The following is a 27,994-nucleotide window of genomic DNA, read 5'->3' on the forward strand; positions in this document are numbered from 1 at the left end:
GAAAGGCTTGCAACATATCATCAGGGAATAAATTGGTGGAGAATTTAATCCATTTATTCATTAATTCCCTCCAAAGGCTTTAGCAACCATATCTTCAGTTCTGTTATCCAAAAGAGAAGTAAGCCTAAATAGTTCTGCTTGTTGTTTAGTTACAGCATATCTAACATTTTTTGCTATATTTTACTCTTTTATATATATAGATAGATATAGATATATAGATATATTTAGTTACCAGTACACACACATGACATCAACATTCCTCAGCATTACATGGATTTTCTCATGCTTTCCCCCTGGAAATCTTTACTCAAACACATTAACATTATTACCCTTCAATTTTGAGTTACCCATCCCGGTTTTGGTTTTGTTTTGTTTTTTTTAACTTTTGAGTGTTTTGAAACAGGCATCTTAAACTTCAAGAGAGGGGGGAAAAGAATAAATCCTCTTTTCATTACCAAAATCTTAGAAAAAACACAACCCTGTGGAAACAGAACCAAAAGAAATTGTACACTGTACGTTTGATTTCCATTACAGTAGGATATTTTAACATCCTTCATTAAGAAGCTGCATTTGCATTTAGCATTAGAAGGAACTAAGCTGCAAATTTAGTAGAACTCATCAGCATGAGAGACTCAGTCAGTGGAAATCAGTCTCAATCTGAAGTAAATACTTCACATTCCCTACTGAAGTATTCTATAAAAAGCAAAGCTATTGAAGTCTACTCTCTGAAAAACTCAGTAGTGTTAAACAGTTGTGTGTATAACTCAGAATTTTAAACATTTCTTAAATGCATGAAGATTTGCTGATAAAGTGTCTTTCACAGCCACTGGAGAGTAGACAGCATGAAATGTTTGCTTCTTTTTAATACAAACATCTTCACAAGTTCTCCCAACCACATGCAGACAAGCAATAGCAAAATGCACAGCTGCCTGCCACAACAAGTATTATAGTTGAAAAGACTGACATGAAAAATACTTCTGTGAGGAATACCTCATATTTTTGCAGAAGAACCTTTTTAAATGTAGTGCAAACACCAAGATTTAAAAAACCCAATTCTATAACACCAAACCCAGTGATTCCCAGGTTTTTGCGAGCTTGTCTCTGATGCCTGACTGCAACACCTCCATGTGCTGTTCCACAGCATTTCAGTCAACCTACTCCTGAGCTACTGCTGTTGCAAAATCCTCTGACCACCAGGCAAAGTTCACAGAGCTTAGCCAGCCAAAAACCCACACTACAAAAAGTGATTAGCTTTTTAATTAGCTTTTCTCCCTGAGCTGACTCACAGATCTGACATCAGGAGAATCAATGCCAGAAGGTAACTTGACCACAACAGTTTGTATTTTTCTTAAACTGCAACAAGAAAATAGGCTAGAAAAGCCTTAAGATCCCATCACAGCTTTTCCTGAGTACAGTGTTGATCCCTTGTAGTTACTTGAATGTGAAGTCAGAATGAAGCCTTTGTAGGAGACTGAAAGATTGTTTCCTCTACTGTTTGCCTGTTTTCAAGAAAACTTACAGAATGTACTTGTCTTTGAACTCTCCACCATTACATCAAAATTGGTTGAAAGAGACCACTTATCACATAAGCCTTTCTCTCATAAGAAGCCAGGCTGAAAAATAGATATACACCTGACATGATCTACTACTACTACTTCTCATTCTCCTCCTTTCAGTTAGACAAATTAATCTTGAAATTGAGCTAAAAATCCCATAACTTTCATTACAATTCAGCAATATGACACAAGGTTTTCAAGTATCACAGATGGCTTACAACTCAAGCAAAACTGTTTGCAATGCTTGAAAAACTATTACTATTAAATGCAAAGGAACAAGGAAAAAAAAAAATACAACTTACTGAAAGAAGCTTCCATGCAATTGGACGAATCCGTTTGGGAATGCCAGACCAACTCAATTTCCGTAATTCTTCTATTAAAAGAGAAGTATTTAATGAGAAGTAAGAAAACTATGATCAGTTAATATGCACAGATATATTCAAATTTGCTCAACGTTGTTTACAACAATGATGATTTCTTATAAAGTCCAGTGAAATCAAAATTATATTGTAATTCTAAGGACTTAATAAAATACTGGATAGCTACTATCCATAGGGATACCTATGTTAATAGGTACCAAGTTTGACAAGGTACTTTCTGGAACACTCCCAGCATTACGTTACAGACTTAAAATAAGACGCAAGACATACTTATTGTATCACATGCCTACACAAATCCTAACTAAACATGAGATTCAGTTACAGAAACAGAATGATACTTCAAGTCTGAATGCTGGAATTTAATCCCATGCCATATTCTTCACATTGTACTCCTTTCTCTTAAAAGCTACTTCAGACACCACACATAGCTAAACCAGTATGTGGGACTTCACATTTTTTGGGGAAAACTGTTTATTATGTGAAAAAATATATAGAAAAATCATGGAAAATGTAAAAGACAAAAGATCATAGAAACAATCATTTTGGTTGGAAAAGGCCTTTAAGATCAGCAAGTCCAACTATTAACCTAACATGGCCATGTCCACCACTAAACCATGTCCTTAAGTACCACATCACCTGTCTTTTAAACACGTTCAGGGATAGTGACTCAACCACTTCCCTGGACAGCTTGTTCCAGTGCCCGACAACCCTTTCAGTGACAAGTTTCCTGAATTTCCAATCTAAACCTCCCCTGGAACAACTTGATACCATTTCCTCCTCTTGCTTGTTCCTTGCAGCAGAAGCCAACACCCACTTGCTATGACCTCCTTTCAGGTAGTTTTAGAGAGCATCTTCCCTCAGCCTCCTTTTCTCCAGACTAAAGAATCTCAATTCCTTCAGCTGCTCCTCATAAGACTTTTGACCTAGACCCTTAACCAGCTTCATTGCCTTTCTTTGGACACTCTGAAAGCTTAAGGGTCTCCCTAAGAGCTAGCATTTGTATAAGACATTTACTTTTCAATCTGAGTAGAAAAATGTCTTAAAACTGCAAAAATTTAAATTATCAACCTGCTAAAGAATACGAAACAACTGCATTCCACACTTTATTTTGTATTTAGTTATTCTAATTAAATATATAGATTTTTTTTACTAGCTATGTATATTGCAGAAAATCTGGTCTATATCATACGCACATATCTTCCAAACTCTATGCTTTGACAAAGACTTCAAAAATAATCTATCTACACATCCCAAGAAAATGAAGCAAAGAAGTAATTAGAATAAGAACTCTGAGTGGATACCACAACTGACTGACTTTGACCACTTACACATGTATATCCTCTTTATTTCTTGCTAAGACAAGGACGCCTTTTAGCAACATCTGTCTTCATCCTTCCACACCCACCCTCCTTCTACTAGTCTGAACTAAATTTGCACCTATAATATCAACAAATGCAAATTATCATGTTAGGTGTGGTTTGTTATCATAAAGCAAATTATTTCTCAATACATTTAAAACTATTTTCAACCAGGAATGAAAATATGGTCCACTGAAACCAATTTATTTTAAAATATATAATATATTCCATGCAAAAGTAATCTGATTTTTAAAGAGTTGTGACGCTAAATTGTTAAGCAATAAATAAATAAATAAAATTGTAACTAGCAAATGAAGTTTCTCAAAGAAGCATCAAATAAAGCAAAAAGAAAGATCTAGTAATCTGGAGTTTGCAGTATAAAGGTACCTGATCATTAAGATGCCCTATTTTTACTTCAGATACATGCTAGCAAAAATGATACTTGACAAATCTCTTTTGTCTTTAAATGAGACATCATTAATACGAATTTAAATAAATCACAGCAAAAAAAAAAAGCAGCTGGATGAATTCATACTTCTATCTTTTTCTTACAGAAAATACAGAGGAGAAAACTGGCAAGAGGCAGAAATGAAAGACTGTTATGGTCATAGGTAGATGAGTGGTGATCACTTCAATTGTGACTATTCCAAACAGACATACAGTACTGGTTATACACACTGAAAAAGTGATGCTTCCCCTCACACTCTGAACAACAGGCCAAGACAACAGCAGCTGCCTAAAGATCTCACTTAGATCAGTTAGGCTACACCACTAAAATCCAAGCAAAACAGTGACCAAATGCTGCATTAAGATCAAAACACAGCAGAAACTCAGAAAAGCTGAGAAAAAGAACCGATATTAAGAAACAAGACAGTAAAAGCTCATAATTATAAAAGTGAATGTGTCCATGAAGTCTTCAATCCAGTCTGAAGAAAAAGGATTACTTTCTTGATACCAATGAAACTTTCATTTATAAGATTAAAATAGTAATGAATGACAAAAAAAAGTTTGATTAATCAAAGTTTTTCTTTCCTACAGCATTTCAAACCCTTGACAAAAGCAAAAATACACTAATATAGAGGAGAAATAAGGGAAAAAGGTACACTAACATGTTTTTTACTTAAAGTCATGGATTGTTCTGTAGTTTTGTTTTTAAATTAACTAATTTATATCTTTCCAATAGAAGAAGAAATTCAAGGACATTAAGGTGACATCTTGTTAAAGTAAGAAAACACAATTTAGTCAAGGTTATTTTCTATCATTACAAATTGTACTTTGACATGTACTACTGTGCACATGTACGAAAACAGCAGAATATCTAGCCATTTAGGAATATCATACTGAGTGTGACCAAAGATAAATTCAGTCATATACCTTAGGCAATCCAAAGACTAGAATAACAAATACTAAAGGAAAAAAAAAAAAACCCCACACATAACAAATATGGACTGATTTATGTGATTTCCAGTGAACAAAAGATTCCTCAGCCTTGTATTTCCTTGTACTTGTAGCCTATCCATCATGTCTATGACAACAGTAAGATTAAATACACCACAGAGTTAATAACACTGCACCTGATTACATCTTATTTTCTTTCTTACTTACAATCCATCACTATCCAACACAGTGACCATTTACAGCAAGTATTCTTTGTGCAAAAATTGTAATGCCGGTTCTTCCCCTCACTTTTTATTAATTGGCATAGGCAGATTACTGCCTTGCCTGCTCTTTAGTCTGCTCTTTTAGTCTGGAAATAAAAACATACACTCTCAGGCAGAAACAAATTTCAGCTCATTTTACCAGTCCCAACTCCAAAACAAAAAACACAAGAGAACATCAGTCAGGGAAGCCCAAACTGGCAGACTGAGAGCCACTTTAGGTTCAGAGTAGATCCAGGTATGGCAAGGCATTGACCTCTTTTCATTTCCCCTTCTTTAAGCGCAGAAGCACCTACTGAGGTACATACAAAATAGAAACAAAGATGACCACTGTTAAAAGAAAACCTTTGTCCCTTCTAACACTAATTTCCTAACCTCTGTTTCCTATCCTGTGTCCCATTTATCCATTTTACCACCCTTTTCTCCACACTTCCTTTTTCCTTATTTTCTTCCTTTGTGGCCATCATCCCTATGTCCTTCAGCTGTATCTGTCCTCACATGAACTGAGATTCCACACCTGTCTTCACTGATAGGCAATAGAATCCACTGTATAGTTAAGAAAACCTTAAAATTACTAACTAAAAAGTCACACCATCTTTAAAACAGAACTGTAGCTTAAAAAATAATTTAAAATATTTTCAAAAGGCATGCGTTGTTCTTTATCTTAGAACAAGAAGAGATCAACACTCCCTTGCTTTCTTACTCATACCAAAGTGTAACAATGAATTGAACTACAAATTTTTGCATCAGATATTTTAAAGTTAACATGTAAGAATGTGCATTAGAAAGGGAAAAAAATTACATACAGTCTACATGTTCATTAACTTTCCATAACCTACAGCCCATAACAAGAACTCCCACCAGAAAAATAAAATTCTATTCAGTTTCAGAAAGACAAGCTACTGTGGAAGATCAGTATATGACCAAACTACATTTAGATACACTAGAATCATTAAATACAAAATATATGCTTTAATGCAGTTATCCTAGATGTCATGTTACCTCTCTACGGTTTGGGCTACTTTCTCTTGTTAGCTTGCAAACACCACACTGCAGATAGAGATTCTAAAAATGAAATATAGACAGCAAATTTTGCAGGTTTGTTTTCATATATCCTGCTGTAACAACTTCTAACAAAAAAGCTTATCTTGAAGTTTTTGTTGAAATAATACTTTTTACCTCTTAAGTATCAAGTAAATGCTAAATTAATTTTGTAACTTAGGCAACTTTGCTGTCATGAACTATAGTTATTCTGTTTACCCCATAACATAAAACTTCAAATTTGTTTGCATTTGTAAACATTATTATTCTTTTATCATATTCTATTTTTAAAATTTGTCCCAGTCTAGAAAAAAATTACCTTATAAAGCAAGCAGACATCACATGCTACGGTACTTGTCTCGTTCTGTAATATAAAATCTATCTAGTTTTAACCATTAGCTTGAAAGTTACTGAATAAAGCTGTTATTTTTATTACTTTGCTCCATATTGTAAAATTAAAAATACTTTTTTTTGTCTCACTTGGCAACTTACTATAGAAATATGTTATTTTTCCATAGCTTCTTGATACACATATGAAGAGTATGCAGTCTATTAACATTAGGAAAAGCAGTTGTACTACATTAGAGTCTAAGCAAAATATAAGCAGGAGCATCATATGCCTTCAAAAAACGTTAAGAAGCTCACAGTACTTCTGAACAGTAAATACACATGGGTGGAGGAAGCACAAAATCATTATTATATATATAACTCCACGGAGCTAAGTTTTATCCCAATAAATTCCTCGATTCTTCACCTCAAAGAGTTGGTAGGCACTGGAAGAATGTAAGATGAGCAAAAGACCAGTAAAATTTGAAAAAATACTATTAAGAGTTCACTGTGAACTGGAATCTCAAAGAAAATACGAAAGCAGAACTTCTACAAATTATAATCAATGATTAAGAGAGAGGGTGAAGTTCAAATTGAACTAGATATCACAGGCTGGCACAACAAATTTACACCATCATGAGCATGCTGTTACTACAAATATGAAGGATTAAATAGGAAAGAAATGTAATAAGCAACTTAAATTTTCTGACATTAAACAAATTACTCCTGAATGTCACCAATACTGAATAGGAAATGCCACCCAGGGTTGTTAATTCACAATAAAAACCTAAGCTTTGGCACAGAGATGCGTTAAGTGCAACAGGAGTGAGACTGGCTGCTGATAGACTGAGGACTGAAAACAAAAAGCAGTTCTGAAGTCAGAGAGCAATAGGATATCATGAACAATGAAAAAAAGCCAAAAATGGATCTTGAGGAAAACTCAAGAATATGCATTACACAAAAAAGCGTGCAAACAGCTCTGCCACGACACAGGAAAAGATGAAAATCAGCCTGCTACTTCAAAATTGAACAAAAGTCTGGGTCCATTACTACTTAGAATGGCCTTTTTAGCTCTCAAGGATTGGTTCTTTATGGAGATAACTTTGAGGGACTAGCTTTTCAGGATGGGGAAGAGGGTGAACAGCAGAATGAAGGACACAAAAATTCCCAAACAGAAAGTATTATGTTACCATGGTATTAAGTGATCATCTTTAGAAAATTTTGATATATGGCCTTAAATAGACATTTATCCAAGACATCCAAGTTAAAATAAAATCTCTTCATTCCAAAGAACAGAAACAGCCAGCTTCACAATAGATGGCAGAGATCAGGGACAGTGCTGAAATGCAAAGGTAAATTACAAAGGTAAATTTGTAAATTCATACGCTATAGTTTAAGGTCATAGCAACCTCATCTAAAGCAAGCAGAAGATGGTCCATTAATCTGATTTACACACAATTTCAATTCTCTGGTCTACAAAAACAGACAATATACAATTCTACTATTACAAGTTCTCAGTGATTGCCAAGATCAAGAACTACTACCCAGTCTAACAGTATTGCCAGTGAATGGCCAGAGGCCCCATAAATTAGGTACTTCAATACCCATCTAGCTATGGGGTAGAAGCTCCACAACAGATCTGGAAGAGGCACTAAACCAGTGATACCAGAATTCATGATCCACACACCCAGCCAAAAAAGCCCTTCTCTCCTCAGTCCTCCAGGCAGCTGAAGCAGGTTTGAGCTGTACAGTCTTAATAGGTTTAGTTTGTTAGACTCCAGCTGTAATAATTAAGCACAAGCTGCCCATTGGGTAGTCCCAGACAGCACCTGGTCAGATCTTTTTTTTCCTATAACTTGATCTTCTTTTCCACCACCTTTCTACCTCCTTTATTCTGCCCAAAATTAACAAACCACTCCACTTCTTTCATCAATGGCCCCAGTTTTGCTACAACTACCTCCAAATTCGATATTTCTGAAATTATTACCTAGGCACTGTTGGTCTTGTAACACTGCACCTTCCAAAGCAGTCCAAGTGCTCCACTCCATGCAATGGCACTGTTAGGACATTTCTCACCCAATTCCCCTTTTACTACTTGCAAAATCCAGACACACCATCAGGTACTATCTATAACTTGTGTCAGCTTCTGTTGTTTGCTCCATTCAGCAGTTTCTCACATTACCACCAGTAGCTCTCCACATCCTAAGGAGTTAAGCTCAGCCTCTGAGCAGGGCAGCCAGCAGCTTAGATATTTGCCTGCAGCCCTAACACATCTGAAGCATGTTTCAATTCCACCCCAGTGCCAGGTCAACTAAATCCCAAAGCTAGCAAGCACTTAGTCATAAGTAACAGTATCACTAGTTAAATTCTTCTAAAAGTCAAAAAAAGGCAGGAATTGGTGTGACCAAGTAAAGGCAAAGTAAGCATGTAATATGAACAATACTAGAGAAATAGTATTTTGTATAGTTTCTCAATAAAATAAAAAAGATATATCTGCTTTAACTAAATACATCTACAGATCATATATGTATTTCTCCTCCACTCCAGGACATGGTTACAAGCTCCAGTGTTGGATTAACAAAGGCCCCAAGCCTTCAAAAGCAAGGCAATTCCCATTGTGCATCATACTGCTCCCACCAGTCCTTGTGCAGTATTTATGAGCAAGCATGCTTTGCTGGGTCTGATCTATTGTGCCACTGGTAGTCGGGCTGAAAGGAAATGGATCTTACGCATTATTTTATTACTTCCTTACACAATAATTTCGCTTAAGCTTCAAGTTTTGGCAACTGTTACAAGCACACGATTTACAAACTATGCAATAAGCATAGTGTGCAGAAAATAGATGGAAAGTTGCAACTCTAAGGGTACTTTCATTACTTTCAAGTTACATCAATTGCTCATTCTCAACTCTATACCCCCTTGAACTCACTAATATTTCACTTAACCGATTTTTCTTTTTCTCCTCCCTTAACTCAATCCAAATAGCAATCCATGCACAAACATGAGTAACAATCTCTAAAAACAACCAATGGGAAAAAAAAAAAAAAAAAAGCATGAAAGAAGAAGGTAAAGTCTGCTGTCAGAATCAGAAAAGGGTGACAGGATTAAATCAGTGACAAATCATCCAGGACAAAAGTTCCATTCATTCTAAGTAGGAATTCCATTCATTCAAGGCCAAAGATAGGAACTATGCAAAAAAAAAAAAAAAGAAATATTGCTTATTCCAATTAAATTTTTCATCCTGTGATGCAGCTGAGCTTTCCTTCTATATTCAGGACCAAGTAAAAAAGGTTTTGGCAAAAAGAATTTAAATCATGGCACTATTTGAAATGAAATCTCCACTGCTAGGCTAAATATTAAAAACTACTACTTTTAGGACTCAGTGAGCTAAGGAGTCATTATTTGCAAATCAAAGACAAAGGAGGAATATTCTATTTCATCAAATTTAACCAAAAGATCTCAAAAGTCCTTTCCAACCATGGTAATTCTGTGATAATACCAAACAATAGTGTATACATACTACGGGACTGGGTTTCAAACGACTAGTCTTTCTGGAAGAAAACCTCAGCATTGGGCATGAAAGTAAAAACGTACACCAAGGACAACACATCTTCATTTTAGGACCAAACACTTACTTGAAACAGATCCTCTGTAGGAACAGATAATAATGTAGGATTTGGGAGTCAGTACTTCTCTATGTTCTCCTACGCTGAATCAAAGTTATTTATATTCCTCTGCCAGAGCTTCATCCTTTCTGGGTGCTCTTTTTATAACTGGATTGTCTGCTGGGCCTACAGAATCTTTGGCAATGCTTCTTCTCCCAATACATTTGAGAAAATGCATTTAATGCTAGTTTTTATACCTTTTTCAAATTGTTTCTCCAACTCTCTTTTAGAAGTGGTTCCATGCATGTATAGCCTGACAATTTATATTCTGTTCTACTCTACTTATTTAACACAGAAGTTTACCTTTTGGACTGTGTTTAATAATCTCCCCTACTCTGTTGTCATGTCATACAAGATCCTTCTAAGCTTTTTCAAGGCTTTTGTTTGGTTTTGCTTTCATAGGTGGTACAGTAATTACTTTCTGTGCAGAAACCATTAGATAAGACAGATGATTACACATCTGAGAGTTCAGTAATCTCCATCACAACTCAGTAGCCCTGGGTACGTGACGATTCCATTGCTGCACCAACACTGACTGCAGTCCTACATCACAGCCTCCCAAACTTCCAGGATCCCCGACTACTCTAAAATATCATATAAAATTCTGGGGCTGTGCACATATCAAAATGCTCCAACTATTACAGTCAGCCTCTGAACTTGGAGCTCTTTATTTCATTTTAGCATAAAGCTCAGAAGAACAGCCAAAAGAAGGGAAATTATACCATATATTATTGCATTTTTAATGAACCTGATACCTATTACTTGCTGTCAATACACAAGGTACAAGCTTTTTCTTTGACTTCCAACAAGTGAAACTATAACTAGGGTGTCGCTCACCAGTAACAGCGAAGCACTCTACTCTTATTCTAGGTCATCTTTAGTAAGGAAGATCAGTAGAATATAAAAGAACCATCAAAAAACTTTGTCTATACAACATCAAATGCAGAAGAAGCATCCAATGGTCAAGATGAAGAGTCTAGGTCCAGGTTTATTTAAGTTCTGAAACATTTTTACTCATTTATTATTGTTAATAATTAAGGCAAAGAACGAATACAAAATCCAATTTACTTGATACTACTTTGAAGGAAGCATTTCTAAAGCATCTATCCAAATGCAGCTATCATTGGGGGAAATAGAAGAATTTCTTAAGTACTGATTTCCTCTACACTGACTTCTGTAATTGTTCACACAGCAGTAAGAACAACTAATATTTTGTATGGAAAAAAAAGCTCAATTTGTTTTTCTTCAAAAAAAAATGCTCTTGTGACCTTCACAGCTTTCTTGTCCCTTGTTTTCAATCACAACAGTGTCTTGGCCAAGCTGATACCTCTTCATAATAGTTCTAACTTGCGTTATTGAAGTGCTGAGTTGGATTTTTTGTTTGTTTGTTTTATTGGGATTATTTTGCAGGGGGAGGTTGATTTTGTTTGGGGTTGGCTTGCTTTCGGTGTCTGTTTTGTCAATAGTCACAACACATCTATAACCCTGATGGCATGGACATACCTTTTTTCCTAAATTAGTCCTTGGCTATTCGAGATTTTGTTTTTAATAAAGCCAATCAAGTAAGAATGACATTTCTGCTGTGTAGGGTACAAACAGGGTAAGTTTATTAATTTTTACTGTATAGAATGTAGCAATGCAGAAGTTCAGGTGTGAAAGTTGTAAAAACCTATGTATCTGTCCCATAGTTTGCAACATTATAAATCAAGGTATCAGAAGAAATCCATTGTAAATCAAGACTTCAAGAATACTAGGGAAATGTACTTGCACTTATATTTGAAACTTGTCCTCTAGTTGTTATCTAATTAACCATTAAACTACTTGTCATTGGTTGAAACGTTACATTCTCCCTAGTCAAAGAATAATTTTAATTTATTGTCATTATACTAACTTTCCCCTGCTAGATTTCCCAAGGAATTAGATGTCCTAGTTATAAACTGGAGGACGTGTTCCCCAGCACAGGATTTCTACAAAGGAGTTTTAATGCCACCTACAAATCAGACACATTTTCAACAAATACAGTACTGCAAAAACATTCTTGTTTCAATATAATAATCATTTTCTTAAAATTACAGAACAATTATTTTGAAAACGGACAACTGTAAAACATTCTCATCATAGACATGATCACTTACTAAAATGCAAGGACAGAATTAAGTTTACCCTACTGATTCAGAGCTGAAATTAGCCAGATTCAAGAGCAGTATTTGTAAAACCGGGTCTATACACTGTTCAAGATTGAAAGGATACTTTCTGAAGTATTGTTCTTGGAACTAAAAACTTATTATGCTAACACTTGCAAATAAATAAAAAAATAAGTGAAGAAATATTAAAGTACCTCAAAGTTTCCCTTGTATGCATTATTCATCTTTCATACAGGTGTTATTTCCTTGAGCTTACTGTAAACGGCTACATGAAGTGATGGCCTGCACGAACAACTCCATGATAGATACAATAAACTAGATTTGCACATCTTATGTTCCTGTAACATAAATTCCTTGGGTATTTTACCTATACAAAGCTGGAAATTTCTTCCAAGAACATAGATTCATGGAACTGCAGCTCCCCCCACAGAATGTTATAATACAGCCAGTACATATAGAAAATAGCTTTAATAGAGGGCTTGTTATTACTATGGCAACCACAGCAACTGGTTTCCAAATGAATAATAGCTCTGTTAGGCACTTCATTACATTTTTTTTTTTTCAAGCAAACACTGCCCTTAATCTTCTCAATGGAACAATGAGTTACTCTGAATGCATGCAGAAAACAGAAGATGAAGCCAAATCCAATGCTGTAAATACAGGGCAAGACCCTTTTCAGGACCTTTGGTAGAAAAGGGCAAGATAGTACATCTTGCCTGCTATTTCATGTAGAAAGCTGGAGAAGCAGAATTAGACGATGCTGGTGTTAGAAGATATGAGAAAGCAAGTGAATAGAAAATCTGGAAAAGTAAAGCAAACAGAAGACAAATAAAACCATCAAAAAAGAACTGCAAAAAAGTAAAACCAACAATGTAAATTATGAAAATAAGTAACGAAAAACAACTATGATGGCAGAAGATTTTAAATGGTGTTACAGCTTTTCATAGTTCTCCTGCAATGTTCAATTTCTGTGCCTCATCAACTGTTTTTATTTTTACCTCAAAGCCATTCGATCTCCAACAAACTTACTACATAGAACTGAAGTATCTCTCTATGCAGAAATAGAGACAATAGGAAATACCACTCACAGTACCAGCTAATTAAAGGAGAGAATTTTCCTACGTTTTGGGGAGAAAAAGGAATTTTGAAGTCTGTTGACCAACCACAACAAAGATCCAGTTTTTAAGTGAATATCCCAGTAATAATTATTTCCTTTTGAACAATGTCAGCTGTGTTCCATCCCACATCCCTTAAAAAAACAGAATACATTCATATGCACTTGGAACATACAACCAAAGCATAAGTTTACTTATTATAATATTAAAACTTCATGCTATTCAGAGAAAACTCCTACAAAGCTAATTAAACAGACTAAAAAAACACTACTGCAGTATCTACAGTCAAAAACGCAATCTAACACTGGCCCTTCACAGTAAAAACTATGGCATAAGAAAGGCACAACTAAAATAATCAGGTTTAAGATACGTATCTAGATTACTGAAGCAAAAATTCATGCAATTTTTCACAACAGCTGGGACTAGAATGCTTCCTCCATTAACAAGTAAGTCAGTCCGCTTAAAATGCATGCTTATTTACCACATAAGAAAAACAAAGACTTCCTTTATTTTTATCATTTCCCTCATTATCTTTGGTTTAGGAGGAAAGCTGCTGATAAATTCCATGGCATACAGAATAAAGAGGAACTGGATCAGGCAAAGAATGTCACATGGAGTACACCTAATAAGCTACAGTTCTGCTCTTGGATCACTTCCTCCAAATATATTTAAAGTTGGTCTTGGGAAAGTCAAATAAAAAGACAGTATCTTCCAGTTCTGGACTGGAAGATAAATATCAAAGCAAGATTAAAATGAAGCACATTTTCATAGCTTAAATATGAGAAATATTTCCTTTCTTCCATGTACTGTTCAAACTGAAACCACTACAATTGTTTTACCTTTAATTTACACAAGCCTCTGCTCCAACTTGAGCTGGCAAACCAAACCATCTTAATAGGAATTAGTCCTTCATATTGAAAAAGTACTGCATATAGCAAAAATTTATAATGCAAGACTGATTGCAAGAAAATGTAAGTATTTTTTAAATTGAAATCTTGAGTTACATCTTGTGATCAGGAAAATTATTAACAATTCTGCCTTTCTTCTAGGTAATTTCTAAATCTGAACTATTAAGTTATAATTTCAAAGGATGATTCTTTAAAGCTATTTTGAAGCTGACACACTTTATAATAAAACAATTTCCAGCTATACTGGGTTAAAAAAATGATATTATGATCTGTTTCCATGTGTGAAAAATGCCATCCTGCAAAGGAGACTTATTTAAAAGACTGTACTGATGTTTCAGAAAGTATTTGCAAGATCAGGGAATCTTATGAAAATTTCACACTATAATTTAATTTGCGGTTCTTTTCACAATCAAAAGATTAAATCAAGAGGATAAAGCATCAACCCATTTTCTGGATATGACAGTTAACTCCTACAATATGGCAAAGCATTTGCAGAAAGATTAATATGCCAATTTTTAATGGATGCACAAATTCAAGTTGCTGCCAATGAAGCAACTAACTTCATTTTTTATTTAACAGTGGAAGACATGGTGGCAAGAAAACATACAGTATTAATTACATTTCTTTGAGACTTGATAACAAACAGACTTACAAGCAGGATGGGCCACTTGTTATAACATGCAAATTGTCAATCTTCATGTTCAAAAGCCTCAGGGCCCATAGAAAATTCAAAGTCCTTCGTAGCCTAGTTGGTGACATTCCTGTTAAGTTACTCCCCTTGTGTCATCTGCACAATGGTGTGGGAAGCAGGTGAGGCTGCTCCCTCAGAGGGCCCATGACTGTCACAGGGAACACTAAACTTCTCACCCCAATCTCTTTTACTAAGATAATGCAGATTTCACATAGTGTCTGTTTAACTTCAGCTTTCGTTATGCTATCAGGAAAGAAAGGGAGACAGCCCACTGAAGAAAAATTAATAAAAACAAAACACCCATCCTGCAAGAATAAGTCATGATATAGTACCACTCCTTCTCCCAGCTCATCCAGAGCAAAATATACCTCTGAATCATATTGCCCACCTCACAGCTCAGGCTTAAAGATGACATGTAAACAGCTGACCACAAATCAATAAGGGGTGTATGATCTCTTAAACTGTGCTACAGTTTTATCCAACATTTAAAAAAAATAGTTATTAATTTTGCAATTTGTAGGCGAATGCTGCCTCATTTTTTTAATGATCAATTCCTGGTAACTACCAAGGTAATTTTGCTTATAAAAAAAAGTTAGCACTGAATGCAAGATCCTGCTGAAAGGAACCTACTGTCATGAGTTTAACGTGGGAGTTTTAAAGACTGTACTAAGAGCACATTTCTTCTTAAGAAGTGTTCAGATCAACAGTTTTAACCTAGAATACTCACTGTGGACTTCAGCATAAATAAACATTTTTACTGCCTATGCATACTGCTGCAATTGATATTAACAAGAAACAGATAAGAGCTCTTATTTATAGGCAAGTAATTCCTGAAAGAATTCCAGGACCTCAGAACTAGGGCTCTTCTGTGTAGTTCAGTGTCCCATTTCTGTTCATTAATAGAGTCATACTTGAATACCAAAGCTCCTGAACAAAAAAAAAACAAACAAAAAAAAAGCAAAGATTTAAGGTACAGGCTCCTTTTTCAGAACAGAGAAAGATTATTTTGTGTGTTAATAGGATCTTAAACTCTTAAATCTTAGTCCTTTTTTTGCATTAAGAACTTAATTTAATGATAGGTGGTTGTTGGTACTTCAAACAGGAATCTTTGCTCAAGTCAGAATTAACAAATCCCTTGCTAAAAGAAAACACTGCAAATCTATATTTTTCACGACTTGAAGGTTTGATTTCAACTACAGTTCTTCTGTAAGGGCTTTGATACCGACCCCTACAACATTCTTGTCATTACACTGCAGATAAGGGTTTGATGGATGGACTGTTAGAGGGATAAGGAATTATCTGGATAGCCACTTCTGAAGAGTTAAAGCCAGTGGCTCAGTTCCCAGTGGAAACTAGTAACAAGTGGTGTCCCTCAAGGGTCCATAGTGGGACCAGTACTTTTTAATGTGTTCATCAATGGCATAGACAGAGGGATCGAGTGCACCCAGAGCAGGTCTGTAGATGACACCAAACTGAATGTAGCAGTGGGTTTGTTAGAGGGAAAGGATGTCATCCAGAGAACCACGATAAACTTGAGGAGCCAGCCCAGGAAAACCTCATGAAGTTCAACAAGGTGAAGTGCAAGGTCTTGCACCTGGGGTGGGGCAATCACCAGTAGCTGTATAGGTTAAGGGATGAAGGGATTAAAAGCAGTTCTGCAGAGAAGAGTTTGGGATTATTGTTGGATGAGAAATTGGACATGAGCTGGCAATGTACATTTGCAGCCCAGAAAGCCAACTGTATCCTGGGCTGCATAAAAAAAAAAAAAGTGTGGCCAGCTGATCGAGGGAGATGATTCTCCTCCTCTGCTGGGCTCTCATGAGACCCCACCTGGAATACTGTGTCCAGCTATACTTTTGGTCTTACTGTGAGAGAAAAAGAAAGTTTAACACCAAAGCCTTTCACTACAATTAAGAACTGTATCTATGTCAGGGCATCTAAAATTTTAGAACTGTGTATATGAGAGACACCAATAAGACTAATGCAAATATTTACTGGTGTTTTCAGATAAATCAAACAGAAAGGATACAAGGAGCACAGTTCTAAATGTTATAAGGTAGCTCCATTATCTACACCAGCATATCCTCAAGTGAAAATTATACTTGTTTTTTCTAGTTAGACACAAAGTGAGACTACAAGAGCGAGTGTATCAGTTCAGATCTACAAAAAGTTTAAAAAAATTAGATGCGTGTACTTTTGAGCCATGGAAATAGGCTCTCTATTAATAAGAATTAAGTAACCTAAAAATTCTTCTATATCCTGAAAAACCTGGGGTGGGTTTTTTTTTCTTGCTTTTCTATTTGTTTTCTCAGATCATGCCTTGCTCTAATAATTATTTGTATATGTAAGCATCTGCTGGATAAAACTGTACACAGAAACCTTGAGAATGGCTCTATCATGATGTATGTAATATTTACCAGTGGATTCATACCCCAATTACAGACTATACCTAGTATATTATTTTGCTCTATGTGTTATTTGATGGGGTCAATAGAACTTACCTGTTTGCACACCACTTCACAATATCCAACCTATAGACCAAACCTAATTCCAAACAGTGGACTTCAAAACTTCCAAATTCACATGCACAATATATCTTTTTGAGAATTTTCTTGTGAAAGAACACACTTTCACAACCTCTAGTTGACATACAAGACTAACGTTGTATTTTAAACTGTCTTTATAGAATAATCATTATTCAAGTGTGACTGAAAGGATTTCAAGATCATTTGTACTACTTTGTGTTCTTAATCTATGTTGATTTCTCATGTTAGAGAAAAGCCTTGAGTTTTAAGTATGCATGACATCGCTTCAGTTCCACAAATTAATTTTGTTATATAGTTTTGAAAAGACTGCTCTCAATCTCTTTCAACAACATGTAAAACTACTTACTTCTATTTCCAAGCAAAACACGTCACACATGTAGAAATTAACAGAAACACTTGCTAAAATGTCTTCAAGACTACTACCCACTAATTCAATTCATCATGACAGACAAAACACAATGTGGCTCTAACACAAAACAAAGAGCCACACATACCACAACATTACATGCACACAAAGAGAACCAGCCAGCTGCAACAGAAAAGCTACCCCTCCCTTCCTCACTCTCTACAAACCTTAGGTAGAGCTAAGTAGCAGGCTCCAGACCAAGTCCATTTTCAGTACTATTCTGAAGGAACAAAATACACATGCACACACACAAGATTCTGATGCTATATACATATACACACTTCCCAAATATATACATATAATATAGTCTAACCACTACCACCATATATAATACTAATAGTTTCAGAATCATCAAGAGTTACCATATCTTTAATAGAGTTGGTTGCTTTCACTAAGAAAAACATGAGTTATTTACAGCTACATTAGGAAACACTGCTGGATATACCCGGATACTAAAGTCAAAATATTTGTATCAAAAAAAAAATCAAAACTGGACTAATACAGACAACTTCAAAATATGTACTCATTACAGTTTGTACAACAAGAGAAGGAACAAGCTCCCTATAAAAATAGACACAAGAAGGCATTATTTAGTGATAGCTACATGAAATAATATTGAGAGCTTATTAGATGTAAGAACAACAAACTCAAATTTCATATTCCTATATATAGTTCTGTGCGAACTATAAAAAGATCCACAGGGGAAAAAAAAAAAACAATACAAAGTCAGTTTGTTTAAATAACACTGACTAAACTCTCACTACAGTCAAGGTGACTCCACTCCTAAGCAGAGTGGAAATTTTCTTTCACTGCCTTCCAAAATATTTTACTTTAATCCCTAAATATGATTTCCTAGGAAAATACTCCCATTTAATTAGACAGTAAAAATGAAATAGATAGGTTAAAATTAAACTTTTGTCTTCCCTCTGACTTTGTAACCTTACGTAACAAGGCTTTCTGCTGTTATAACATTTAAACAAACTACGAGTTTTCATGTCAGTCACAAACACATAGCTCATATCTGTTAGAACAGAATAGAAAGTGATACTTTATTATCATTTTCAAGCTAACATAAAATATGTGCTTTAAGACCTCAGAGTTGCATTTTATAAGAATGTCCTATAACTCACTAAAGTGCTAAGTCTCATCTAGTTAGTGTTATTTCCATAGTTCTATTTTGCTGTCATCAACCTCACAATAAGACAGCACAGAAATTTAAAAAAAAAAAAAAAAAAAAAAAAAAATCACAACTTGGACTATGTTATACTGAAGAAGTCTCATGACAACTACAGCTCAGGAAAGCACCAATTCAAGAACTGCAAAGTTGCAGTTTCTGCTTCCTTCCATAAGAGTTTCCTGTAGATATCTTCGAGAGTGGTCTAACACTAAGTCATTTTGTTTATCAATTATTTTGGCAAAAACTCCTACTGCTAAGTGACTGGTCAGCTCTCCAAATACAGTGTACTATTTCTACTTGCTCCAGATTTCCACTTGGCATACAAAGCTGTTCGATTCTGTGACATCCTCTCAGCACTTGTATTTACTATTCAGCAGTTAAAATCCAATACACAAAGGGAACAGTTAAATTGTCTGACAATACATTTGTTTTCACATTAACATGTCAGCATTGAGATGAGACACAGAACTACTGTATCAATCCATGAACGTGAACAAAGCTCACTGTGCAGATGAGCAGCAACACTTCCACGCCTCATTGTTTTTCATGTTCATATTTCTAAGCATGAGAATCATGCTTATACTGCATTCCATTATCAGGCACTAACACTGAATACAGCTGATTATACTTTTGTTTTTTTCTCCAGAGATTAGTCCAGTAGGAAGAAATAATGTAAGGGAAAAAAGAACAAGAAGTCATCTGACACTCTATGTATTAGTAGGATTTATGCAAATTGCGTATTACAAACATGAATACAAGCATTCAATTATATTCTCCCTCCCTCTCTTTTGCAATATCTATTCTAAATGTTGAAAGGATTAGATCCTAAACAAACCATCTGGCAGAACAGTTCATCAAACAGGAAAATTTTATAGTTAAAAAATAATTCAGATGTAATTCATGGCTCCTATAAAAGATACTTACCAAGATTTGTATTGGGGCCAGCAAGTAGCTGCCTAAATTTGTCTAACCGAGATGCTTCTCTTTCAGTTAATGCAGGAGTAACTGAGGTATTAGAGTCTGCCACTCCACTCAAAGGAGGTGACGAAGTTTGTGGAAGTGACTGCGACCTCTGCATGGAAGAACTTTCATTCGCATTATCTGAAGGAAAAAAGAAAAACATCAGTTGGCCTCAGCTAGTGAGAAGGCTACTAATAACTTAACTTGCTTTTTTCAGTTGTAAATTTAAAATAGAATTATGTTTTGGAGAAACGTAAGCTCAAGTATAGCACACGTTTGGATTTCAACATACTTGGATTTAGCAGGACAAGCACTCCTCCTCCAAGCAATATTACACAATTAAAACACATTAATTAGAGATCAAAGCTTAAAAAATAAGACTAGGAAGTAATTGCAACTTGTTACTTTAAATTGTATGCATAAAACACAGGCCAAATCACATGAGGATTAACTTCCCAGTCCACACACATTGTTTTCTCCAGTTTTTCAATATCTTCTATATATTAGCATTTTAATAATAATTTTTTACAATATTAGGAATACTACTAATTGCATACATTTTGGTGCAGTTAACTATAAAAATACATTCAGTAGCGCAACGTTATTCCCAAACTGAGGACAGATTAAAGCTAAAAACAAAAGTTTATTCTTCCCTCACTCGTTTATTTCTCACATGGGAAATACTCGTGTATTTCTTTACTGTTTACCATGGCATGCAGTATCCCCCTCAAATTAATTAATATTGATTAATAATAGCTTCCTGTGATATTAGGAAAAGTCTGGGAAGGAGCTAACATCCTAAGGGGCAAGTAAAGCTCTTCTCACTCAATATTTAACATCTTTTTTCATTTCTTAACATACCTGATGAACTCGGTGTATGACCTTCGCTGACTGATTTAACAAGCCTGTTATCACCAGAGGCAACTGAAGTCAGCTCTGCAAATTCTACTTGTTTTTCTTCCTGTAGATGTTCTTCCTGAAATTTATGCTGTTCTTGTAACTTGCTGTGATTCTGAATTACTTTGTGAGCTGTTTCCATGACCACTTCCGTATTTAGGTTTTCAGCCGCTATTGCCAAGAGCTCATCATCATCATCTCCAAGATCCCAAGCATCACTTGTGTTACTTTCAAATTCTTGGAAGGTGCTGACTTTCTTTAGTTTCACTGGAGTTGTGGGTGGCTTTGAACCTGGTTTTATCAAGCTGTTCAAAAACAAATAAATAATATTTAGAGAATGGGTAATGGAGTAAGCAAAGCACTATGGATAAGACCAAAAAAGATTTATCTTTCTCCACTCATGTTACTGCTACATCCCAAGATGACATGCAGCTGAATACGTCTGATAACAAGGGCAGGTAAAAACTTTGAATAGAGGCTGAACCACTGATTCCTTCCTTCATATTAACAAAAAACAAGAAACAGAAAAACCCCAAAAACAAATGAAAATAGACCAACACCCAAAGTCAAAGGAATACTACAGGACACACTGTACTTCTCTTGCTTCATGAATTTTTGTACGCAATTCAAGCCTTTTGATACAATTGCTGCACAACTATGCAGGAGCAGTAATCAGGTCATCAGATCTGCTCTGAAGTCTCATAAGCAATCAGGTAATGCAACCACCAGCATAAACGAATCAAGTCACACCTTAAAAGTTAGTTCTGTCATTCCTCCCCATCCAGTCACTTCAGCATTGATTTGCTTCAGAACTTTGCTCTTTTGATAGGCAGGATATTTCATCTAGTTACTAGTCTAAATGAACCTTGATCAGCTCCTAACCTTTTGTCACTGTCAACATGCAGCAGAGATAAACCAAGTATCTCTACCTAGGTTGGCACTTGCTCTAAAGTTACAGTAAAGCAGAGAAATCACATTTCTCTTCAGATTTCAGCTAAATAAGACATGAAGATGCATTTCCTAGTCTGCTATCAAAAAAGTTACTGCCGTTAACTTAATTGCCTTTTCTGATCATTCCTGTCTTTCCACCTGTAACAGTTTAATGTTTTGTGTTGAGACAAAGCAGTCAGAATTGCAAATCAGAAAGAGTTCTCACAGTCTTCACACAATGTCAGTAATGTTTATTATGTATGATAGGCATCACAGGGAATGTCTTCTGTAACACGTGCTACAACACTAACACTTTCATAGAACCATAAAATCCTTTGGGTTGGAAGGGACCTTAAAGACCATCTACTTGCTACGCTCCTGCATTGGCAGGGACACCTCCCACTAGACCAGGTTGCTCCAACCCCCACCCAGCCTGCCCTTGAACACTTCCAGGGATGGGACATCCACAACTTCCTTGGGCAACCTGTTAACAGTGCTTTACCACTCTCATAGTGAGAAATTTTCTCCAAATGTCTAATCTAAATGTCCCCCCTTCCAGTTTTAAACCATAACCCCTCACCCCATCACTACATGTCCTTGTAAAAAGTCCCTCCCCAGCTTTCCTGTAGACCACATTCATGTATTGGAAGGCCGCTAGCCTCCCTTCTCCAGGCTGAACAACTTGTCATCACTGTCTAAAACAGCAAAGAATTTCTCCTGACATGGTTTCAAGCAATAAGCTTCTAGTTTTGTTACTGGATCTGTCTTTATAACTCTGTATTTTGAACTTATTCATCCCGTTCCTTTTTCTTCAGTATTTGAGGTCATATGTTTCAACTGCTGTCAACTCTGTATCATCTAAAAATTTACTAGCACACGTTTATTTCTTGTGCCATTCAAATCAGCTTTTGAAAAACCCCACTAGAAGTAATACCTCCTTCCAAGCCAGTACTTTTCTTTCTAACTTTTTTTTTGTTCTTAGCACTTTGGGATGTTCGTTTCATTGGTCATATAATTTTCCCAGGATTCTCACACAGACCAACATTTCAACAGCAATGCTGGTTTCAAAAGAGCTGTGAAATCTAACAAACCAAAACCAACTCTGTTCCCAACAAAGCTTAAAACAAACTGTCTTTTTTTCTAGGAAAAAAAAAAAAAAAAACACACAAAACAATAAAGCAAAATATAAAAAGCAGAAGCCAACAGAATGCAGCATTTTGCTAAACACCTCAGGTATAAAGAAATGAAAATCATTCACTTGCATTAGTTTTGGATTATCACCATGAAAGCTATTTGGTTGCTAATAATGTTTAACATAATGTTGCCACTTTCATATACCTTCTTTTCTAACAACTAATAATCATAATCTAAGGCAATAAATGTTTAAATTAGTGTAAAATCTATTCTACCTACTGTTTTCCCACCTATCTTTGCCTCCAAATGCTCTACACCATGATGAACAGATTCTTTTTTAGATAGATAAATAAAGCCAGTACATCAACAGAAAGACACATGCAGGAAAGCCACTTATGCTTGAGTTGGCAGCTTCACCTGCTAAACTGAGGTTAGTATTTACTCCACAATTAACAATTTATAAGGCACTGTAGACAGATATTAAAAGTTGGCAATCTATGTCAGTTAAGAATTGAATAGCTGATTTGTTGTTCCAAATATGGTAAGCATCAAGAAGTCACAAAAGGAAGTTAGAACAGAGAAGTCGAGATCATGACAAAAATTGAAAAAGGAAGATTAACAATAAGCTTTAAGCCAAGAAGGAAGAAGAAGAGGAGAGAAGGCAGAGGAGACCCAAGTTATCTTGAATAATTAAATATTAGATTAACTTACGTTCCATGCAATAATGGATCAAAAGGTGGATGTTGAGCTCCATACACGTGTTGGATACTAAAGGAAAACAAAAAAGTTATCATAAAAAATAAGAAAACATTTGAGGGTTTGTTGTGTATTAAACAGTCCATACTAAATAACACTAAGATGTTCCAACAGTTTCCCATTTCAAAGAATCCCACATATCACTAAAAATAATAAAGATGAAATTGCAGTGTGTACAAAAAAGTAACTTAATAAAAATCACAGATTTGCCAAACAGATGCTCTTTTTTAAGGCCTAGGCTAACTTCAGGTGATTTATTTTTCTCACCAAGAACTAAAACAACAAAATAAATAGTTCACTCCACAATAAGAATCTACACTCCTTTTAAATTCTCTTTTCTGATTTATGATTTCTTCATTTATCTCTTGAACAACAAAAAAATTCTCAAAGAAACATCTGCAAAGATTGACTCTTCCATGTACCCTTGTCACCTAAAATCCAACCAGTCATTTCTTAACCATTACTAAATTATAAGACTGAGAAATGTAAAGAAAAATGCAAAAGATGGTGCCTTAAAGAATAAAAGCCATAGGAGTATTTAAAACAAGTTTTTAAAAAAGCAAGAATGTTACTGTGTGAATAATAAAATTCTCTACAGACTAAAAGTTAGTTTTATAACTGAAAGCTGGGAGGAAACAATCTCACAAGTAAAAAATCCCACAGAAAACACATCAGGATTTACAGGTGGCTTCATAATGGAAATTATTACTATAAAACTCCTGATTGCAAGGGGAGCAAATCATATGGAACATTAACATGTACTAAAAACCATGTAATAGAAGACAAACATGCCCTCCTCACAAAATCAAAATCCATGTCCAGAGCATAAACGTAACTAAATCCAACTTCAGTAAACCTGAGATATAATCCAAGCCAAGTGGACTGCAGTCATGAACTTTTAGAAGTTTAAACTTATACTACAGGGACAGTATTAACAGTAGTAAAATCAGCATTAGAGATGCCTGACTGTGGTGGCTCATAAGCTCCATCAGTTTTTATGTGATTCCATGAAAACCAAAAAGTAAGTCCACCACCGATCTTTCTATGTGACTGAACACCACATGCTCCAGTCAAGTCTCTGTGTTCTCCTACTCTACACTCACATGAGGCTCAGGCTATCACCACATTTTAGCACACAGTCAGAATCTGCCTTATCCTTCACGTACTCTATGAATGACCACAATGGGAACCCATACAAATTAAAGCAACAACAATCCTCTCCGTGCCATTAAAAAAGAAAAAAAAAGAAGAAAAAAAGAAAAAAAAAAGCACATTCTGTAAAGTTCCTCATTTTTCTACATGCCTGCAGTTGCCCACAAGTTAATTAACTACAACTATTCATGGACCCCGTGTTATTGAAAAGGTTCAAAAGTGGTTTACCCACCGACTAAGCAAAGTTACAAAATAAGTTCAGAGTGACAAGAAAAGTTCGACTGAAACAGTTACTTCCTAGAGATACAAAACCACTACCAGTTAGTGCTTATGGGTAACCGAGAATGGAAGAAGTTAAATTATGAGAAGGATTATTTTGCTAAATTTGGGTAGATGGCATGAAGAATAGAGTTACTGTTCTCTGAGAACCAAGAATACCCAGCATTCTCACAAAAAGAGCTTCAGAAATTAAACTACTCTGCTGTAGGAAACGGTTAGGGATAGGAGCTGAGAATATTTTTGTTCAATGATCATATGAACATGTATTCTCAACCTGATGCAACGGTCAAAAGAGTAAATATGACTTTAGAGAGAATGTGTTTGTAGCTCTTAGGAACGACACAATGACTGGGTTTGTTGTTCACACTGCAGGAAGAAAGAGAAGCATCATATAATCATTTGGATCGGAAAAAAACTTTAATATCATCAAGTCCAACTGCAAACCTAGCACTACCACCATTAAACTAAAGCAGAAACTGACATTTTGAAATATGAAGCAGAAACTAAAATACGGTTATACGTTTATCAAGTGCAGTTTCCCGCGCAGTTCTTAAGAACATCGTAACTTCTACCACAGCCCTACACCCACAAGCAGCGACGACCGGCCGGGCTACCCACGGAGGGCACAGGACCGACAGGGACCCGCTGAAGGCGGCGGCAGGAACACGACGTGGGGCAGACTCGGAAGCGGGGCTGGGCAGCACCGATGCCCGCGGCCCGGCACCAGCAGGCCGGAGCCTCGCCTCGCCACCCTGCGCTCCAGCCTGCGGGCCCCGACCTTCCCGCGGCCCCGCTCACCTGCCCGGCACCTTCGCGCCGCTCCGCTTCCAGAACTGCTTCCTGCCGCCGTCGCTCGCCATGGCGCCCGTCACCTCATCCCCCTCCCCGCGGCGCGGCTCGCGGCCCCGACCCGCTCCCTCAGGCTTCACTCCCCTCCATTCCCGTCCCCAGGAAACAGACAGAGCGCTGCCATCTTGGGAGCTGGAAACAACCTCGCTTTTCATTCGCCCCCTGAGGCCGCCCGGAGGTTCCAGCCAGCCAGAAGTGAGAATGCTGGCGAGTGGGTCAGCGTGGGCCAATCGCAGCGAGGGAGTGTTGGACGGCGGGCGGGCAGGGTCTCGGGGCGGAGAGCGCGGCGGTGCCGGTTCGGCCCGTCCGTCCGTCCGTCCGTCCGCCCGCCCGCCCGCAATGGAGGCGGCGCCGCGGGGGCGCGCGCGGTGTCACCTGCGTGGGCTGGTCGGCCTCGGGTGGGCGCGGAGGCGGCGAGGAAGCAGCTGGAAAGCAGGCAGGAGCAGCTGGGAGCCTTCGCCTGGCCCTGTGGCTGCTGTGTAAACTTAGGCTGGGGCCGGCGGCGCCGGCGAGCCTCTGTCCCTCCCTTCCCTGGCCTCGTGGCGTGTGAGGTACCAGCCCGTAATGGTACAGGGACCCACTGTATGTGATTAACTGAAGTGTTCTTATAAAGTCAGTTGTTTACTTCGTGTTACTCCTACCATGCCTTCAGGCTTTAATCCTTTCTGATTTAAGTATAAAGAGTGATTGAGAGTACTCTTCAGGAAGAAATGCAGAACTTGCCATGTCAGTGGAAGGAAACATAAATTGAAGAGGACAGATTTCATTCAAATTAAACCTAACACTGTTTTATATATATATATATACCTTTTTCCACTTTTTTTGTTGGTGTTTTGTTTTGTTGGAGTTTTTTTTGTTTGGTTTGGTTTTCATGGGTTCCCCACACCCACCGCCCAATTATTTACTCAGTAACCTTGGGGGGTGAGGCCAGGAACTTCAATTTTCTCAACTTTAAATTTCTCTTGAAGAATAGACTCATCTGATCTTTTTATCAACTATGTTTACTTATTTTGTGTGATACAAGATTTAAGGTCATTATATGTATATGCAGAGTTCTGAGCAATTTAATCTAAGGATGCATCAATTCTGGAAAAAAAAAATAGGTCTGGTTTTATGTTATTCTTCGGAGTATGGCTCCTGAGAAAACAATGCTGATTTAAGATTGAGTTTTTTGCTGCACCCTAATGCAAGACTGATTTAGTATCTCAGAGAACATTCTGGCATAATTAACTCAAAAACTGGCATGGTACAAGACCTGGCCTGCAAAGCAACATTCATTCTTCAGTATGTATTGAATGTGTTATTTCTTTATTAAGAATAAAAAATAATGAAGGTTTCTGCCTTGGTGACTTACTTTAGCAGTTACCTTCTAAGAACTCACAAAAATAAAATGTTTCACAGGTCTTGCTAGATCACTATTCACATGTGAAAGCTGCATGTCCCAGTAATTTCAATGCTACTTGTAGATAAATATAGATTCTGGACTTGAAATCTTTTTGTATTGCATTAGGACTTTGAGTATCAGAAGCCTTAATGGAATACACAAGAAGCATAATGTAATATGATCTACAAGCTAAAGTGAAAATGAAACCTGCAAGATCATCAGTGGAACTGCTTGATGTTAGCTATGTAAGCTGAAATTAGACCTGTTGCTGTTAGACTACAAACATGAGTGACAGTGAAATGTTGTGACAGTCAGAAAAGTGATAAACCTTTAAAAGATACATTCTATCATTAGCATTATTATAGATGTTGAAACTGTATTTGTATTCTTTTTTTTGTTCATTGTTGATATTTGTCAAAGGGAAACTTAATTAGATTCAGCCTAGATACCATAAGCCAGCTGTCATCCTCGTGTAAGTTGACCTGAATCCTGAAGTAATCCCATTTAACTTTTGTGTCAGCCTGGTGCAGCCATGTGTAACTTCTGTTTCATTTTAGAAGTGGAGGTTTTATTTAATTAGATAATAAAGTCAGTGCAAAGTTAACGGCATTGTTAAGTTTTCATTATATTTGGTGTATGTTACATTTGGCTTAAGTTTTTAGTGTGGTGTAGAATTTTATA

The 27,994-nt window shown here is 36.4% G+C and overlaps 1 protein-coding gene across 2 annotated transcripts in view; it reads right to left on the reverse strand.

Annotated features, from left to right (window-relative positions):
- TBC1D22A (TBC1 domain family member 22A) overlaps nt 1-26,067 on the reverse strand; it is a 165,267-nt gene extending 139,200 nt beyond the window's left edge. The window contains exons 1-5 of one of the 2 annotated variants that reach the window (XM_051642042.1): nt 25,879-26,067; nt 23,605-23,661; nt 20,794-21,134; nt 19,897-20,073; nt 1,859-1,929 (exon numbers count right to left, since the gene is read on the reverse strand). In XM_051642042.1, coding sequence (XP_051498002.1) covers nt 1,859-1,929; nt 19,897-20,073; nt 20,794-21,134; nt 23,605-23,661; nt 25,879-25,940 — 708 coding nt within the window. In that variant the 5' untranslated portion in view covers nt 25,941-26,067. The remainder of the gene's footprint in view (nt 1-1,858; nt 1,930-19,896; nt 20,074-20,793; nt 21,135-23,604; nt 23,662-25,878) is intronic. The other variant, XM_051642051.1, reaches the window with a different exon arrangement.
- Between the last annotated feature and the right edge of the window lie 1,927 nt (nt 26,068-27,994).

Source organism: Apus apus, chromosome 1 (assembly GCF_020740795.1).
Source record: "Apus apus isolate bApuApu2 chromosome 1, bApuApu2.pri.cur, whole genome shotgun sequence".
NCBI classification, from domain to species: Eukaryota; Metazoa; Chordata; class Aves; order Apodiformes; family Apodidae; genus Apus; species Apus apus.